Here is a 14,814-nt window from a genome sequence, read left to right as displayed (position 1 = left end):
TTAACGTGAGACATGAGATCACCACGTCCTCGGCGTCGCAGCATTGTCAGCATTGTCCCACACTGTCAAGTTTATGGTCGAAAGCGTGGTCACATATCGAGATTGCTCGTTAATCTTGTAACCTACTCGTAAAGCTAGAAGAGTGTAGTGTGTCTTGAGAAAAAGTTACTTGTAGTAATATTGACGGAGACTCCTGTGACCATCGTTGCGCGTTGGCAATTCTATTAGTGGACGGCTGGATGTTAAGGGGAGAGTAGTTTCGAAGGATAAATAACTAAATAGGTACGAAATCGAAATTTCTACTCTTTTCGGTCAGACTGTAAGCATGATCAGAAATATTGATTCGGAAAGCAGCGACTGGGAAAACGATATGTTGACGTTTACTATGTGAATTATAAAAAGAGGACAACTAGATTGTATCTGTTGTATTTTGGGTAAGGCCAAACGTCTAGAAGCGCCAGGTATTCAAAAACGCCCACACGTCGGTATATCTCTTGCCAAAACGGAAACAATTACACCAAGACACGTAAAAGCAACTTTAGAGGCAAAGCCGTATTCGTCATGTCACAGTATCTAATGCGTTTACGACGAGACAAATCGCTAAAAAGATAAAGAGGTCATTACACCGCTTTAACTCGAGGTTAAGCTTGTGGAAGAGATAGGTAATTACGGCAGATTCTTCAATTTCTTCATACAATCTCAGTCTCCACTTTTGTAAAATATATTATTTGTATGTCTTACCATATCTCGGGACCATGGGGTCCCAGACTTTTGGGAGGCATGTGTGGGGCTGAAGCCAACAGCACAGAGGCCCTTTTAGACACTTTAATCTAAAGGCAAGGGATACACGTGGCGGATACCATCCCCGAGCGCACAATATGTTACATCCGGAGATGGTCCCCGCCAGGTGTAAAGACTATTTCAGTCCAGCACTTTTGTGCTGCGATGGGAACTAAGGTCCATAAGCTATTGTTGTGCAAGTTGGATGGACTGGATAATGGTCTATGGGTTGAGACTATCGGACACCTACCATGACAACTAGTCTCAGGATTGTAAAAGACAGGCGGTAACTAATTATTATATTATTATGCTTTTGGAATTTTGTGATATATTTCAATGAATAGGTAATTGGACGTGGAGAGATTGACCATATTTTTTTGTTTGTTAGTTACGTTACGTTTGTAAAAATGAACAGACTTCATCAAAACTTTGCTTCTAGGCTGTAGTGCCTGTAGTGACTGTTATACCGCCAACTAATTAGTCGTACACAATTTTGTCAACATGTTTTAAATAACGAGTTAATCTATTTCTATTTCTAAGGTATTTTAAAACGATTTTAATAAATATTCAGTTTGTGTAAAAAAACAGGGAATATCCAGAGACAAAAATGAGGACTATGTTTGTATGAAAAGGCGTTTAGGTGATTTTGCCTTAACGGACACATTTTTGCTACTGAAGCTAAGCTTTTTATACCGCGTAGGATAGGCATGCCATCGTGTGGGTTTCGCAAGGCTTTGTCATAATTTAATTCAAATAGGAACTAGTATTGCGAAATTTGAGTTAGCAGCGCAAAGATTGATACGAGTAATATGTTTCTATAAGTAGGTATTTTTCAAACATCTTGAATCTTAATGCTCGCAGTATCCCGGATATTTGCAAGTTGCAACTGCTCATGAATGTATCTTCATATAAAAGTGTTATTGAGAATGAGATGATAACATCTTGTCATCGTAAGGACCTTGAAAAATGTAAAAGTCTGGGAAATAAGTAAGTACTTAACAGTTTCAGTCGTATTTATTATGAAAATCGAACATCTTTGAAACAGGCAAGTAATGGTAATGGGACTAACATTTATTAAGATACCTATAGATATGAAGAACATGATAAACCCTCCTTTGGCCTGTAAAGCCTACCAACATAATAAGTATACGAAATTAAATGAATCAATCTAAAACGGGATAATTATAACCCTCAAGATTCTTTCGGTACCTAATATATTACAATGTTACACTGATGAACCGCAAACGTTATAAAAACACAAATATTTCTTTCATCACGCCTCAGCCATTCATCAAAACATGAGAAAACACTTGGAATGCGAGATCGTTCGTATTCATCACCCCCGAATCACGTCGGCCGCAGTATTCAATTCATCTTGCTCATCGTGCTGACGGCAGATGTAAAGATTACGCTTTCAACCTTTATATTACAGTCGCCAGCAAATATCTCAGCGGCAGAGATGCGCAGAAATATGTGAACACATATTTGTGAGCACCTGTAATTTTCTGTAAGTAGGTTCAATTTCATTTTATCAGGATTCAAATTTAGCGCGAAACTTTAACCCTTAAATGCACAGTGAATACCTAATGCATCACGTATTGCAAACTCTATTGACAGCTTGTCAAAATTCAATTGTGATTAAATCTTTGTCAAGGTCAATGTAAGATTTTAGGAAAATACAGCGTATTGTACACTAAAAGTTTAGATTCAATTTCTAGTCTAGAAGCGTTTATGCAAACAAATGCAAAGCAACACGCTTTGGCAGGCTTATACTACTCGACAAAAGATGTCACTTTAGTTACATCCGTAACTAAGTGATATTGAAAAGGGCCCATAGGTGGCGTGGTAATTAATTGTTGTAAAGCGCCATCTATGATTTTAACACTTAACTATAGAGTTCTCTTAAAGTTCATCTATTCGCCGACAGATGGCGCTCCAACCGTAAATGAAACAAAGTCGCTTTTAAAAACTTTTAATAGATTGAATAAATAATTTCTCGACAGTTCACAGGAGTACATATTATATTTATCGACATTTTTTAAGTAAATATTTCAATTTTCTATAAACTAGATACACTAGAGAACCATTGACAATGTAAGTGGAGACACAAACCAAGCAAAAATCCTTTAGAACACATAATAACAGGTAGGCTAAGTAAACGCAGGTAGCTACCGACAACAGTGAAGTTATAAGCTGTGCTTGCACCACCACTATGTCGTCATAGGTAGCTGAAACAAGAAATATACATAATGTAATGCAATGCTTATTCTTATCCGATATGTCCAGCAACAAAAACGCGCCAAAAGTTTGCCCAATTCTCTTCGGAGAGGTTTTTTCTTTCCAACATTTAGTACCTAATTCAAAAATAATTTAAGTATCTATTTTAACATACAAGTGGTTACAGTTCCTTGTATCTATATCAATCCATAATGTTGGACCCTAATGTATTATTTCACTTGCATTACCTAAAATTATATTCTAGGTTTCAAAAACATGGGAAACTTCAGGAGAAACAAATAGCCGTCGCTCATAAACGCCAGCTACTTACTATAATAATGCACAGACCGCAACGTCAATAAATCATTATCAGCAACTCGGTAAACCCTCGATTCACACTTTCCAGGCGTTAGGTGCAATACAAAGTGGCCTAGACAATTTTAGAGATTGAAGACTTTTTTACACCATTTGTACCTATGTGCAATAAAGTATAAATAAATCATTGGCTTTTGAAATAGTTGATCAGTTCACTGCTATCCTGTCATTTTCATAGGCTAACTATAGGTATTATAAGTATCATTGCAGGGTACAGGGTTTATTGTAAAATAAAAACAAACTAGCTATAATAACGTTTAATTATAATATACATTACATAAACTTGTTTCATTTACTTGAAAATATTGGAGGTTTACCAGATATCACATCAAATACAATCATGAATGCGATGAAATAAGTTCTCAGGAATTTTATTTAAAATGTGATAAGCCTTCAGTGGATGGACTGCTTCTGCTTCTATTGTTCTCGTGCTCCTTCTTCCCATTGAAACCTCGATATTTACGCATTTTCGTCAATCCGTTTCGATTTGTAAACAGGAGCACAGATGAGGAAACAAATAAAATTATTTCCGAACATAACTGGGATTGGCTTCCACGTCGTCGGCTTCTACCTCTAATAAAATTTGCACTATAAATTCACCGTAAATTCAATTCAATACTTGTATCAAATGATTACGCACTTTAAGTAAAACTTCAGAGATTGGACGACACTTTTCTTCTTACGGCAACTATTCACTTAAACGGTGGTTTCGTTTCCACCACGGTCTTGGAAATAGCTAGAATTTAGTCGCTACTTTTCTTGGAGTTATTACAATTCGCCATAACAAATTTTACTGGGCCCGTATTAAATTTATCTCAAAAACGACATGAAAATGTTTACTGCAATATGGATTTGACAGCGCAAGTCAGCGACTAAGATGTCAATTTTGGCCGTAGTGAGCGCTGTGATCGTTTTAGCTACCCCCTCCACCCGCTTTGCACCCTGCCAATTACGTTGAGACGAAACATACGCGAAATAGCCTTTTCATACAAACGTAGAGTTTATATTTTCCTCCCTGAATATTGGCAATTTTGAAAATATTTTGATGCACTTTTATGAACCTACTGAGTATAATTCCCGCAGCTATATGCCTACGTTTCATTTTTGTATTTTTAAGGGCCACTTGCACCAACGAATATGGTGGGATAACCCAGGGTTAACCCACCATTTTATATGGAATTTGACAGATGACAGCCCATTAACCCTGAGTTAAGTGGTTGGTGCAAATGGGCTTTAGTTAAGTTACGTGCGCACCATAAAAATATGAATACTTTTTTGTGTCCTAATTTGTACAAAAATTAATATTATATACATTTTTAGGGTTCCGTAGCCAAAATGGCAAAAACGGAACCCTTATAGTTTCGTCATGTCCGTCTGTCCGTCTGTCCGTCTGTCCATCTGTCCGTCTGTCACAGCCGATTTACTCGGAAACTATAAGTACTACAGTGATGAAATTTGATGGGAATATGTGTTGTATGAACCGCTACAAAATTATGACACTAAATAGTAAAAAAAAGAATTGGGGGTGGGGCCCCCATACATGTAACTGAGGGATGAAAATTTTTTTTCGATGTACATACCCGTGTGGGGTATCAATGGAAAGGTCTTTTAAAATGATATAAAGTTTTCTAAAAAACATTTTTCTTAAAGTGAACGGTTTTTGAGATATCAGCTCTCAAAGTCGTAAAAAGTATGTCCCCCCCCTCTATTTTTATAACTACGGGGTATAAAATTCTAAAAAAAATAGAGGTGATGCATGCTAATTAACTCTTTCAACGATTTTTGGTTTGATCAAAGTATCTCTTATAGTTTTTGAGATAGGTTGATTTAACTGTAATTTTGGTTAAGTTATTGGTTTATTATATTTGCTGCTACGGAACCCTTTGTGCGCGAGCCCGACTCGCACTTGGCCGGTTTTTCATAATGTCTTCTTTTGCTGTTCAAGCTATATCAGTCGATTCGACAATACTCGAACAAGCAGACTTTCAATGAATGCTCTACAAGCGCTTGTTATAATAATTAGGTAAGTAAGTACCTACTATTTAGTGGGACCCTATCCCGGAAGGAAAAGGAGGACTACACTTTTATGGAGAACCGATCGCCCTCTTCCTCTTAACAGTTACCCACTCGTGAGCTACCAAATAAGCGGAGTACTTACTTCTCGCTTATGTCGGAGGGCTTTCGCAATAGTTTTCTCAGGAAAGAGTCACGACTGCGGTGATGCGGGCTCAGCGTGGCAGTTATCGACTTTGCAAGTTAGATTAGCATTGAGTAGACACGGGTTTCGATGTTAACAGATTTGTAGCATGGGCCAATGTTGCTAAAGGTCGTTTTTAACCGCTTAGAATTTTTCATCGAGCGTGGTCGTGTTGCCGACAAGTACGAAATTACACATCTTATTTATATAAATATCGACGAAATAAGCTGGATTTTCTGTCTTATCAGACTATGATGGTGAAAGGGCTAAAAGTTGAGTTTTCCTGGTCTTATATTTTTGGTCTGGCATTTTCTCTTATTTTACGTCTAGTTGACCAAAACCTTCAATCGCTTGTTTATGTAGTTACTGTGGAAATTGAATGCTTGTAGTTTTTATTTTACAACGGGTCAGTAATCTGTGCAGCATACTGTGCAGTTTTGCTCCTTTATAAGGATAAGAAAGTACTTAACGAAAAGTTTTAAAGATTGTTTTGTGTTAACTGTCCGTACTCTACTATAGACTACTACTCTGGTAGAAATAACAAAACTATCTAAAGACTCCATAACTACGCGAATTACCTTTATAAACAATATTTAATTATAAATGTTTGTATACTTAATTACTTACTCATAAGAATCATTAAGCAGTAGAAAACGATGCCATAAATGCAATTCGGAATTTCCAACATAGATCCCTTGGGCACTAAGCCAAATCCTTTGGAGAAACTGAAAAAAAAAACAATAATTAACTAAAATAGCAGTTAATAAATAATTAGGTACTTAAATAACTTACCTACTTGTTAGATATAATTTATAAAATTCATTTAAGTAACATGTATTGTATTGATTAGGCACAATTTAATAATTTGAGACTAAATTTTTAACTGCACGTAAACCGCGCTACTTTAAATGTCTGCTACTGGTACTACTGTCTGGTACGTCAAAATGTTCTCATCCTACTAATATTCTGAAAAGAAGTTATGTTCATAGAAAAAGAAAATTACCTATGTAAGTACGAGTACGTACTTACTAATACCAAAGACCTATATAACTTCGTAAAGACCGATAAAGTCTAAGAAAAAAACGTACCCCAAAACCATACAGAAAAAGGTACGGTGAGCTAGATGGCGATACACCTTTGGGGTACGCTCGGCTAGATGGCGCTAATATTAATATTTGACATTTTAAAACATATCAAGCTAAGAATATGGGCTAAATTGGCAAAACTGAGGTTCAAAAGTTTTAAGCCGGTGTCGATAGATGGCAGTCTATGCACTGTGATTACACATTTTACTTTGACAGTCATTCTCTATAATACTCGATCCTCTTTGCTAATACCAATTTCAAATATCTAGAGAATTAAATTCTTCATACCCATTACACCCATTTATTTATCTTCCCCGTAGACAAAACCATAATAAGTCCTAATAACAATATTTTAACGATCAAACCTCACCGCATCTCTGATGAAAATAGACAAGACACCCATTATAATCACGATAAGCGATGATAGATATAAAGGGGAAGGTAAATTGGTGACGAAAATTGTGCGCACCCCATCCATTGAGTTATGCTCCATTGAAAGGGCTTTCAAAAATCTCCCCTAGCTGTTTGATGATCCACAAGTTGGAAAATTATTTATGGAAACAGCTTTTACGCTAGACAGAAATGCTTTCTAAAGTGGAATTTGAATCGCGCTTCGCAAGATTGAAGTCCGTTTTAAGAATTTAGTGATTTATTTAACAACTTGGCGCATACTGAGTTCTTCAGGTACAATGCAATTTCAAAGGTAGTTTATACGAATCTACGATCTTCGAATTTAACAGCTATACCTACATATTGACTTCCCCAAATAGGCGAAGTTCATCACTACTGACGATATGCAGCGTGTAAAATAGGACTGGTGTCCACTAGACTCGCCGAATCGAATCTCAATAATTCGCCTCCTGTATTTACTATGAAACTGCGTCCGTTGGCGACGCGTCGAATCGAATTCGTCGTTCATAGTAAATGTATGGAAGACTCGATTCGACGCGGCTCAATTAGACGTAAGTGGACGCCAGCCTAGGTATATGCAGCATTTTCGTGTTCCACTTCCTGACTTCAGTAGAATTACTTACTCAGACGTAAGAACTTTCGAGCAGCTGGAGCTCTCAGAGAGGTCGCAATAGGCCTTGTATTCAGGGTCTGCTTCGGCACTCATCTCCACGTAAAGGGCATACGTCGATATCAAGATACCGACTAACGATATCCCAATGATGGTTCTGTCCAATGCCTTTTTACCCATTTTGAAGATGGGCCTGAAATGAGAACAAAAACATTTTATCATTATTTATTAAGAGCCCATATTGTCCCACTGTTGGGCAAAGGCCTCCCTCAAATTCCTCCACGTATCCCTATCCCCTGAAGTCTCCCACCATGCAGTCTTTGTCAAAGGCATCAAGCTCGTCACGCCATCTCTGGCGAGGTCTACCGCGACACCTTAGAATTTGTGGTTGTGCAAGAGAGAAGAGAGTCACCATTGATGCATTAGCTGGATGACGTATATACTCGTAAATTCTTAGCTGTTCTAAATAAAACTTAGCGCAAAAACAACGTAAGTTGCTTACTAAAAACCGAAACTTACAGAGGACAAGCACACGGATCGGCTGGCATTTTGCTTGTGTAAAAATGCTTTAAAATTAACAATCAAACTAAGTATTTCATTTTCCAAAAAAACTGACGTAAACTTTTCAAAGAAGCTATAAAAGCTTCTGGAGTTATCATCAGAATTAATTACATTATATTTTTTATGTAAACAATAAACATAATGAAAATTCAGCAAATGTCTTCAGATGACTGTAATTTGTCAAATATGACTCAATCAAAGTTTTATTTTAATAATTTCATCCTATTTCACCTCTTCGTCACGTGTAGAGCAAAGAGTAAAGTGCAAAGGTAAAGTTTCACGTTTGTTATACACGGTGTTTCCGGTATCACTCAAAACCTCAGACACCCCAACTGATTTTTATTTTTTTAAACTCATCTAGAGTATTCATCTTTTAATCTGATCGTTACTTTTTTTTTAATTGAATTTTTAATTTTCTGTACAGCTCTACTTGACTTTTAGCTCTACACTCAATAAAATAGTTGCTAACTACCATCATAAACCATAAGACTATTTATTTGTGTACGTTACTGCAACGACATAAGGTTTACCAATAGACAGCTAAGATGTCACTGTAAAACACTTTAAAGCTTTGTCACAGTAAACTTCAAATTGGACAGGTAATCGCAGTAAGCAAATAAACTCAAGCAATGCGATATACACAATGTTGTATTACGAGTACAATAGAATGGGCACCTAAAAAATAACTAATAATACTAATTTAAATAAAAATATTACCCCCATCAAGATATAGCTCAATCGATTCTACTCTCGATTCCGAACAAACTGTTTTCAGGTTTTTAGTGTTAAGTGAAACACGGTGTATAGCAACCGAGTGCATTACACTTATAAGCGCATTATGGTAGTAGTACTACCTCTATGACCACAGGTACAGTGAACACGGGAATTTCTGCGTTATCCTCAGAGCTGTGTACAGTTTATGTACTTTGTTAAATTTATTTTTTGATTAGATTTTACTAATTAGACATTGTTTAGAGATTTTAAAACATTGGAAAGTGTTAATTGTGAGTTTAAGGTCAGTGTCGGGAAGACCGTCTACCCAGAAAGACCGTCTACTGAATATAACTTTTGTATTTATATATCTATCACTTCTTACACCTCCGAAGGTATACCAGTTTTTAGGGTTCCGTAGTCAACTAGGAACCCTTATAGTTTCGCCATGTCTGTCTGTCTGTCTGTCGTCCGTCCGTCCGTCCGTCCGTCCGTCCGTCCGTCCGTCCGTCCGTCCGTCCGTCCGTCCGTCCGTCCGTCCGTCCGTCCGTCCGTCCGTCCGTCCGTCCGCGGATAATCTCAGTAACCGTTAGCACTAGAAAGCTAAAATTTGGTACCAATATGTATATGAATCACGCCAACAAAGTGCAAAAATAAAAAATGGAAAAAAATGTTTTATTAGGGTACCCCCCCCCCCTACATGTAAAGTGGGGGCTGATATTTTTTTTCATTCCAACCCCAACGTGTGATATATTGTTAGATAGGTATTTAAAAATGAATAAGGGTTTACTAAGATCGTTTTTTGATAATATTAATATTTTCGGAAATAATCGCTCCTAAAGGAAAAAAAAGTGCGTCCCCCCCCTCTAACTTTTAAACCATATGTTTAAAAAATATGAAAAAAATCACTTTATAAAAAGTAGAACTTTATAAAGACTTTCTAGGAAAATTGTTTTGAACTTGATAGGTTCAGTAGTTTTTGAGAAAAATACGGAAAACTACGGAACCCTACACTGAGCGTGGCCCGACACGCTCTTGGCCGGTTTTCATCCTTAATCCATTGGTCTTCAATAGATATTCCTAGGACGAACACTAGTTAACAAAAAAACTTGATTCGTGTTTCGAACTCGACCATCGAGTTCAACATGGTTACTCAAAAAAATTAAATTAAAAAAAGCAGTTGGAATATTTGTGCATTTTGTACTTGTAACGTAGTAATTTAATAAATGTTCTTCCTGTCTAGTACAATTAATGCTCTTAAAACGCGTTCAATTTGTTTTTTTATGTTCTGAAATATGTAACTTCGAAATTGTGCATAGTCGGAAAGACCGGCATATAACCACCTCTCCTCACCTATTATAGGCACCTCTTTTAGGCTTTATGGGAAATAAGTCAAGTTTAAACGGGTGTTTTAGGTTAATTTTAATTATAAGTTTCGGCTTTGCTTTGGCTGGACCTGAAAAAATAAGGTTTTCAACCTCATTTACGGGACATATGACGGTCTTGCCTTATAAATAGAAAAATGCTGATATGTTAAAAATATCAACGTTATTTGTTTTATAATATCTATCACATTACTCCCTGTTATTACAGAATATAACAATGAACATCATTTTGATACTTATTTCCATATGAAATTACGCGACAACGAGCACTAGACGGTCTTGCCTTACTCAGCGCGTGGGGACGGTCAACCCGCCGAGCCATAAAAAAAAGTGATTTTTATCACATAAGTTTACTTTAATTCACCAAAGTATTATAAAAGCTGTGTAGAATATAAAATTTGCTAGCCCATAGGACCATGCGGATCACTCCAGGCTACTTTAATAGTCTAGTTTTATCCACTCAAACTTTATTTCAAATAAAGTATGCCGGTCTTGCCCGCACTGACCTTATGCAATACTTAATTATACAAATTAAATATTTAACAAGAGAAAACAAAAACGACCTTAATAAAAATGTCTTGACGGTAAATTAAGCAGCGTTATCCGATCCTAATTTAATTTAAATGCGAGATTAAACTGATATAAATGGTGTTTCAAAACCAATTCACACGATCTTCTATAGAATTTGATATTAACGGAAGGGGGACGAACGATTGAAATGGAAAAATAAGTCGTTTAGGCGACGGCTTTGCTTTACATACCATACATATATGTAAGTACATTTACTTCAGAAGGAATATAATGAATGAATATAAGGCGGCAAAAATATTTCGTAGTCGTTTATTTGTGCGTTGGGTAGGTACTATGATAGATCCGCTATATTGAAAACACTTTGTTTAAAAGACACACTTTATTTAAGTTTATTTAAATATTTTTTTCCAGAAAGAATTACACAGAGAATTTTGGATCGTGCTTACGCCGAAGATTATTTCGGACGGCTTTGCTTTACATACTTATATGTAAGTACATTTACTTCAGAAGGAATATAATGAATGAATATAGGTAAGGCGGCACAAAAAAATTCGTAGTCGTTTATTTGTGCGTTGGGTACTATGATAGATCCGCTATATTGAAAACACTTTGTTTAAAAGACACACTTTATTTAGGTTTATTTAAATATTTTTTTACAGAAAAAATTACACAGAGAATTTTGGATCGTGCTTACGCCGAAGATTATTTCTAGACTAACGGGTTCTTTTCTTTCTCTTGATCATTTTTCTTAAATCAAATTCCAAAATCAAATATGAAAAAATGTATAGACAAGAATCCGTCATAGGTACTTATCGTGATTTTTTAACGAATTTTAAAGCAAAATTGGTATAGGGTACCTAACCCTCACATCCATCTCGTTCACGCTTACGCTCAGTAGGTATACTAGTAGTAGTTTCACGCTTACGATAAGTAGATAGAATTTTTATGGGCACAAAACAACAAATAAGGTAAACAGAACCGAAATTAAATTTAAATAGTAATGTGCTAAATAATGGTCCACACTCAGCTTTTTGTTCCGCAGTGAGTCCTGTCCTGTGACACACTATTACGGAACGCTGATTTTCAGCGAGGCCATTATGCATCAGTAATAAAATAATAAAAGCAAATGAAAGATACAAAAGCTGGTTTAAATTAAATATAAGTGACAGTCAACCGATCACACAGTCATCATCATCAACTATCACACCCATTTGATAGACGTTCTATAGACATTGAGACATCGGTCCATCCCGTAGCGTAAGTATACCTTTATTCATGGGGTAAAGAATGCATCTGCGAATGAGGAGGCACACTGACATTTTATCCCGCCAGGCGGCGCCTGTGCAAGTGTCTAGGCATGTCACTGTCATTATGTGATAGAGAGAGAAAACATATCATCTTCTCGCTCTCACGTATAACATTCTTTATCTGTGCAATGCAAGTACAATGGACTAATAGGGTGGCGCCATCTGTCATAACCTTTGAGTGTGCCTCCTCATTGTATTATAATGGCATACCTACTATTGTTATTTGAGTTTCACCAGTTACATCATATGGTACCTATTATCATTGATTAATTATGATAATGATAATACACGAACTTAAGTTATTATTATAACTTAAGGTATATGTTTGTATAAAAAATGTTATATCTAATAATACACGAACTTAAGTTATTAAGGTAAACTTAAGGTATATGTTTGTATAAAAAATGTTATATCTAAACTAGCATATAAAAAATATAAATATTACTTGCTATAAATCGGTGCATGGACGAACACTAGACGACTGAACTGACTGACTGGGACGGAAACTAGCTCAGTGACCTTCATGTTGTTATGAAGGTAATAATGGCATCAAATAATACAATAACTTAATAGTAATATTTTATATAGAAAATAACAACAGAATATGCTCTCATGAATGATTATAATCATTGAAGGATAAAAAATAGGAATATAAAAGTTTTGTAAGATTTATTAGATCTAATAAAATAAAAGTTATAAGCCGGTGAGTTACAATTTAGTATAAGTAAACTACCTACTTCATTTGTTATTGGGTTAACTGGTAAGCATTATAAACATACTTATATTTATTAATCCGATATAGACAAAAAAACTAATTACTTACCATACAACAAACTTGTTTAAAACTTTTATAAACATGAGATCAGATACGATACGACATTAACCAATGTCATTCAATAAATCGGTAGAAATTAAAGATTATAAATAATAAGCCAAACAAAAATTTGTTTAAAGAAGCTACTTACCTTAACTTCTGTTATAAATATCACGAAACAACGAATTCTTGGGTTTTCATTTATGGTTTGTACTTACCCAATAAAATAAATGCTCGTTTATTTAATAAATGAGTGTTGATGGCACAGACACGCAACCCCGATGGTGACGCGCTTTATACTGAGCCTTATCTATCGTATATCGTATCGTGTATCGTGTTGTGTCATGCGAGAATTACGGCCAGGTTCAAACTTAATAAATATTAGATATGATGTGGATCGGAAATGTCAGTGTTATATCCGATCCGTATCCAATTATTCATATACTTAGATCGAATATTACAAATATGCACACTTTCACTTTAATCAGTGTGCAATGTGCATGGTGTTCGTGGATAACACGATTAACACGGGTAGATACAAAACAAGTACTGAATTTTCTAAAAAGTTTTTAAAGGTTTCTTCAACATTTTCCAGAACCTACAAAATCAAGTTTTGAAAAATTGACATTTCAATTGATTGTTTGCAATTTTTCTGTAAGTATTTATAAGTAGATAATAAATACCACCTGTGATGTGAGGAGTACAAGCTGTACAAGAAGTACACTGAAATCTCATTCATATTTTAAGTATTTAGCTCTTTTATATTAGGTCAAAATACTTCCTTAAGTATTTCCAGTCACAATCTGTCTCCATTTATGTAATTCAGAAAGGTAGGGTGCGCAATTCATAACCAATAAAATGTAATCTGTTATAGACTAAAATAACACGTTAACGTATGCAAAACGTCAATTTAATGAGCATACGACTCGTTTAAATTACGCGGTCCAGTGATTCAGTAATACATATTCAGAGTTTAGCCAAAGACACGTAAAAATAATTATTGTAGAGAAGAATCTTTACACTATTAAATTATTACGTAAGACGATAATTACCAGTTAGACCCCCTCCCCTCTGTTAACTTGGGGGGTGGTAATTTTTTGCCTATTTTCTTAAATTACTTGAAAATAACAAGGGAACAAATCAAATTATTTTATTCAATATTTTTTGATTTGTTCTTTTTAGAGTTCCGTACCAAAAAGGTACAAAAGGAATATCTCGTGAACTACTGATGCTATGGCTTTGAAATTTGGGATACTTATTGAACATCGTTAACCTCTACAAATTGAAAGTATTTTTTTTAATGTATTAATATTAATTACAGAAAATGGCCAAAATGAAAGGGGGCCAAACTGTAAATTTGAAGTAACTAGGTCAAGTGGGGTTTCGCTAGAAAGAGCTCAAACTGAGCAAAACATTTTTTATGATTTTTAGGTTGCGGAAAAAATGTTTTTTGAAGGAAAATTAAAAAAAAAAACATACCGCCATAACATACCAAAAACATACAAAATAATGAATATTACAAAAAAAATAAAGTCGTATCTACACGTATCTTGAAAACTTTTTTTTTAATTTATAAAAAACCTTTCAGATTTACATTTTCAATTTCAACACCCTTGCGGGTGTTTAATGTAGGTACCTATATTTTTTAACAGAATAACAATATTTTTTTTTAAATAGAGGCAAAATGGTTGAAATCGGTTCACGCAATAAACAATTATCCCATAAAAATCATCTTCCATACTAGCTCGCGCACATAAGTTTACTCAATTTGCCGATAGATGTCGTTGAACGCTCATTTCCTACATCGCGTTTTTCCTGATATAATGAGAT

General features: G+C 35.3%; 1 protein-coding gene across 2 annotated transcripts; it reads right to left on the bottom strand.

Moving 5' to 3' along the window:
* Nucleotides 1–2,739: 2,739 nt before the first annotated feature.
* On the bottom strand, nt 2,740–13,284 carry LOC125230495 (vitamin K epoxide reductase complex subunit 1-like protein 1). 2 transcript variants are annotated; one of them, XM_048135665.1, is made up of 4 exons: nt 13,203–13,284; nt 7,689–7,868; nt 6,197–6,294; nt 2,740–3,008 (listed from the first exon to the last, which is right to left on the bottom strand). In XM_048135665.1, the coding sequence occupies exons 2-4, from the start codon at nt 7,853–7,855 to the stop codon at nt 2,806–2,808; spliced, it is 468 nt and encodes a 155-aa protein (XP_047991622.1). In that variant the 5' UTR covers nt 7,856–7,868; nt 13,203–13,284; the 3' UTR covers nt 2,740–2,805. The 2 variants fall into 2 exon arrangements, with proteins under 2 accessions (XP_047991622.1, XP_047991621.1); XM_048135664.1 differs by lacking the exon at nt 13,203–13,284 and adding an exon at nt 8,195–8,304.
* Between the last annotated feature and the right edge of the window lie 1,530 nt (nt 13,285–14,814).

This window comes from Leguminivora glycinivorella, chromosome 10 (assembly GCF_023078275.1).
Source record: "Leguminivora glycinivorella isolate SPB_JAAS2020 chromosome 10, LegGlyc_1.1, whole genome shotgun sequence".
In the NCBI taxonomy this organism is placed as follows: domain Eukaryota; kingdom Metazoa; phylum Arthropoda; class Insecta; order Lepidoptera; family Tortricidae; genus Leguminivora; species Leguminivora glycinivorella.
This window is presented reverse-complemented; position numbering and strand designations above follow the sequence as displayed.